Source organism: Dreissena polymorpha, chromosome 4 (assembly GCF_020536995.1).
Source record: "Dreissena polymorpha isolate Duluth1 chromosome 4, UMN_Dpol_1.0, whole genome shotgun sequence".
Taxonomy (NCBI): domain Eukaryota; kingdom Metazoa; phylum Mollusca; class Bivalvia; order Myida; family Dreissenidae; genus Dreissena; species Dreissena polymorpha.
Window position 1 is genome coordinate 109992936 of NC_068358.1, and position 5014 is coordinate 109997949.

A 5014-nucleotide genomic window follows, 5' to 3' on the forward strand; every position below is an offset into this window, starting at 1 on the left:
ACAACGACATAATAATGCCGTACACAGACGTGCGTGACATTGCAACTCATTTAAATAATCACTTAAAGTCTTTATAAACTTACGTATTGTGGTCATACTGTATTAAACCGGTCATACCGTATTGGTTTAGTTTGATGCCTGGCCTACTGTCAAGTTATGGTTGTTTACCAGAGTATCTGGTCGATTTGATCTGTCTAAAGAATTATGGGTTTTTTTACATACAATAGAAGAAATAGTTAACACTAATAGATTTCGAATAACAATGACTTCCGTGTAAGCCTGCAAACATGCATACGCATGCGTAAAAAATGGTGAATATACATAATGTTATTATTTTTTGTTTTTGTACAATCATTTATCATTTGAAAATGCTAGAATTAAACGTAATTCTTCATTCCGATAATCAAACACATAATAGGATTAATACTAGCGCACTGTTTTTCATTATCTTCGATTCTAAGATTAATTATATATGCTTGCATGCATTTCCTTTGTAAGCATGTGAAACAGATCTACTAGATTATTTACAAATATAGTACGTCATGATTAGAGATCCAAGTGTAAATACCCAACATTAAAAACGATTAACCCACCAGCCTTAAATTCCATTTACGCGCCTGAAACTGGAAACCTTGTACAAATAAACGCCTTAACTGTGTCACCAAATGATAAGAGACATTTGGAATAATGGCACAACCTGTGTCGCTCACCGTGGTTTTTGCTGTAACTGTAGCGTGCGCTTCTGTATTTGGCACAGTTGATGCAAATTATGATGTAGACCAAGAAAATGTTCCGCGCCTTGAGGAAAAGGATATGGATGTAGAAAAGCTAAAACAAAGTGTACTGAAATTTAATCAGATGCTGATTGACCAGTACAAGAAAATAAACAAACTTACCAAGCAACAAGAAACAAGCATCGCTGAAAATGCCTTTACGCAAGAATTAACAACAAAAAAAGTTGACGAACGAAATCGATGTTTTGAAAGGAAAAGTTTCTAAATTGGAGTCGAAAATGAAGCGAAAATGGAGGAGAATATCCATAACACAGCATCTTCAGAAAGGAAATCTGCAAAAATAATAACAGGTCAAACCTTTCATAAACACATTTTGAAGTTTGTACATTTTTGCACGATAAAGAACAGATATGATAAATGTAAATTTGAACATAGGCGAATATATACTGTTTCAATGTTAATATTGTAGTCTCACAATCTTTATCCAACATATTGATTAGACGGAAAAATGTTAAATACTATTAAGAATTTGTATTTGAACAATATCTCGAATAAAGTTTCTTTTAGTGCAATTTATTCAGAGCAAGTTATTACCGACAACAACACGTTTAATAGTTAGTCTTTTGAATTAATCTGTACAGGCTCATGTCGTTTTTGCGGAGTGTAGATGTTAATGTACACAAAGGTGATGCCTGCTTTACAGAATAACATTGTTTGCAATTAAATACAACTTTTCTATCGTTGATTTTCTTCCATTACTTCTTTTGAGCTTTTATTCAGATGTTTGATTCATCAACGTTTTATCTATTTTGAAAGTAATAATATCGTATATAATCGCTTTAATATTTTATTCAGGGAATCTTTAACTCACATGCTTGGATTAAAAGAAGGTTAACACGAATTTATCTTCTGATAATGTGCCTGAATTCATTCTCCCTATATAAGTTATTTGGATCTATCGAAATCGAATACGATTTAACCATTTGTTAAATCATTCATTTGTTATGAAATAAAATTTTCAAATATGAATTGTAGAGCAAGTAAAAACCAATAAAGTAGCACAACGACATGCTGGGACCGTTGGGATCGCTTTCTTTGCTTCACTTACCAACCATATGGAGAATCTCGGAGCTGGACAGCACATTGTCTTTGATAATGTCTTCACAAACGAAGGCGGTGGCTACAATCAATACCACGGCAGCTTTACGGCTCCAGTCCCCGGAATATACGTATTTTCTCTCACGCTGCTGTCCTTCCAAAATCAAGCAGCGCACTTCCGAATTCTTCGCAATGGCGCTATCCTTGTTCACATCTGGCCTGATGGCAGAGGTGACAACGATTACGATACGGCAGCGGGTACAGTCGCCCTTGTCCGCAACGCTGGTGACGTCATTGCTGTTGACAGCCAATGGGCTCGTCAAAATCTATACAGGGAGCATTATTCTTTTTTCTCTGGATTCTTGCTAAAGTCGTTTTTAAACAACGATGTAGGGCAGAATGTACAATAGCTGTAAAAGACATGTGACACAATTTACCGTTCAGATTGAATTATATGTGTTTTTCCGAAATGGACCCCATGTCGAAAACAATTAAATATAATTGCGTAGTATTGGCTTTTACTATTGAACAGAGAAAATTGTTTCCTTTATTTGTTTGATTAAGTTGAATGTTATTAAAATGAAAAAAAAACCCAGAGACTTTGCACTTTCTTTGTCGATTTCTAAAATTATACACACGCCATTTTATCATATGCGAATCAACATTGTATTTATAGTCGCATACAAAACTGAGCTTTTCAATTGCTTAAATTTAGATTCATAATTTAAAATTTTACAAACTAATGTGGCCTCATCCCATTTTAGTGACCGACCACTTAGCCCAAAATAATTTGATCGTTCCATTGAAAAATGCAGGCTTTCAATATAAGGCGCAGATGCTTTCTGAACTTTAAAAAAATATTATACCTCTCATTTGAATATTTTATATAAAATCTTCTATAAAGCATGTGTAGTCAATGGCATATTTGTAAAAATATTCGTAAATTACAATTTGTTTTAGAAAGTCGAACAAAGAGTACGAGCGAATCACTATATTGTTTTCATCATTGCCGTCATTTAAATCAGCATTTACTATATATGCTAAAATTCCAAATGATATCAACGCAATAGAAACCCAATACAGAATATTCACATATAAATGAAATCCGCAAGCTCAACAAATGAAAGCCAAAAAACATAAAAGTTGTTGTCAATATCGTTGTGAAGGTTTACGCATGTCAATTTTTGCACCTTGATGTTAAGGGCCAGTATTCAAAAGAGATCTGCTTGACAAAATATGATAATGACGTCTCTTGATTAATAAAAGTTTAGGAAACGCCCTTTATTTGAATGAAGTTCAAACAACTATCACTATGGATGGTAAAGAAATCGGTTTGTAAATAATATGTCTCGGTACGGGTTTTCGAGATTTATATTCTTATATTGTTTTTTGGTTGAATTAATAGGGTTTCATTTTTTTTGTTATTATGGGTGCTTTCCAGTTGTCGTGAACGCAGGTGGTTGGTTAACCTTCATGGCATTAACCAAGTTACCTTAAAACTTAATAATGCGGAGACGTTAAGGTTTAATGGATCACAGAGAGGATGAATTTCAATTGTTTGCATTAAAACAGCTTTTCTCAAATCAAACATGGACACACTCATACAATACATGCCATCACGAATTGTGTTTTAAATAAGTTATGTCCGAAAACTTCGAGTAATTACGTGAGATGTTATTGTGTGACCCGCTAAGCAATTTCGCAGCAAGATAAGTCAAAATATATAGCGAATATTAATACGATATTAAGGATAAAGATAATGAAATATTCAATTATTAGAACTCACGTTGCTTGGTTAATATGACTGACAGTTAAGTTTTAGTGCTTTTCTTTGGCAAAAATAATATAAATGTAATATCTAGCAAAACTAACATATACTTTTTTAATTCGAACGTCATGAAAACCATAACAATAATGATGTATGTATTATATTCTATCTTTATAAATAGGCAATATACATTTTTGTTCTAAGCCTTATTTGTTTTAGGTTAACGGTAATCATTTAATTTAACAATCGATACATTCAATAATAACCAAGGTTGTGAGTTCATTTTATAAAATAAATTGACATGTATTGACAGGCGCTTGATATCAAAGAAAATAACAATTTTGGACGGTTAAGTGACAAACAGCCTGCAATTTTAAAGTGCTGAACTGTGTGTCTCCCTGTTTAAACTGTTCAAGTTGTGTTCGCATAAATATACCAATTCATGAAGCCAACTTGATAAAGAAAATGCCAAACACATACCTTTTTAAATTTACCGTAGTATTCTAGTACGCAAATCATTTAGTTTTATCACTTTTGTTTCTTTTTTAACATCCGACTCATATTGTGGGTATAATTACACACCTCGTCTTCGTACAATGATAAGACCATTGGGTGCGCAGTGTTTTATTTATTGTTTTTATTTTCACAAACCAACTCGTGTTTAATGTCGTACATATTGTCAGTTTGTTTTCCACGTGCAACTTTGTAAAAAAGCAATACATCTGCCGGTGTATTGGTCTTTTAATCAACGTGTGTACTTAATGTTACGAACATTAAGTCGCTTATTTGTCACTTATGTGTCACTTAAACAGGTATCTGTTTTTTCGACATATTGATAAATCTTCCTTCATTTTGTCTCAGATTCACATACCTATACCCAGAAAATGTATGTCGTTTCAACATCATCAGTTGAAAGCCGTTATAAAACATTATTGATTATGTTGTTAGGTTTGCAGACGTTGAATAAATGGTATAACATGAAATCATAGAAAAATAGGCTATGATATAAGAACAATCTTTATAAAGGCATGCGATATATTTTAATATGCTTAACAACATCAAAATAATCAACCAAATAAATCAAAAGCTCACATTTAAAAAAGATGCACTCAGAAAGTGTATTGGAAACGTTCCCAACACTACGATTCTTGCAAAGCCTAAGGTTATATGCGTATATGTTTCATTTATATTAATGGAAATACAATTTTCTTCTCAGATATTTCATTTGTCGCAAACTCATATAATGCATCAACGTTGAATCCCTTTAACATGTCGTATTACATAAATTGTTATTAAGACACGCAGAGTAATCACGACATTGTGATTATACATTCGGTCTGACAGAAAATGTTGTTCTACGTTTTAAATTTGGCTTCTTATGTGACGATGTCTGCTGGGTCTCATAAGTCTGAAA

The 5014-nt window shown here is 32.8% G+C and overlaps 1 protein-coding gene across 1 annotated transcript; it reads left to right on the plus strand.

The window, feature by feature from the left end:
- The first annotated feature begins 657 nt into the window (after positions 1 to 657).
- On the plus strand, positions 658 to 2354 carry LOC127878948 (complement C1q tumor necrosis factor-related protein 2-like). Its single transcript, XM_052425516.1, has 2 exons — positions 658 to 1084; positions 1770 to 2354. The coding sequence occupies exons 1-2, from the start codon at positions 1024 to 1026 to the stop codon at positions 2240 to 2242; spliced, it is 534 nt and encodes a 177-aa protein (XP_052281476.1). The 5' UTR covers positions 658 to 1023; the 3' UTR covers positions 2243 to 2354.
- The last annotated feature ends 2660 nt before the right edge of the window (positions 2355 to 5014 follow it).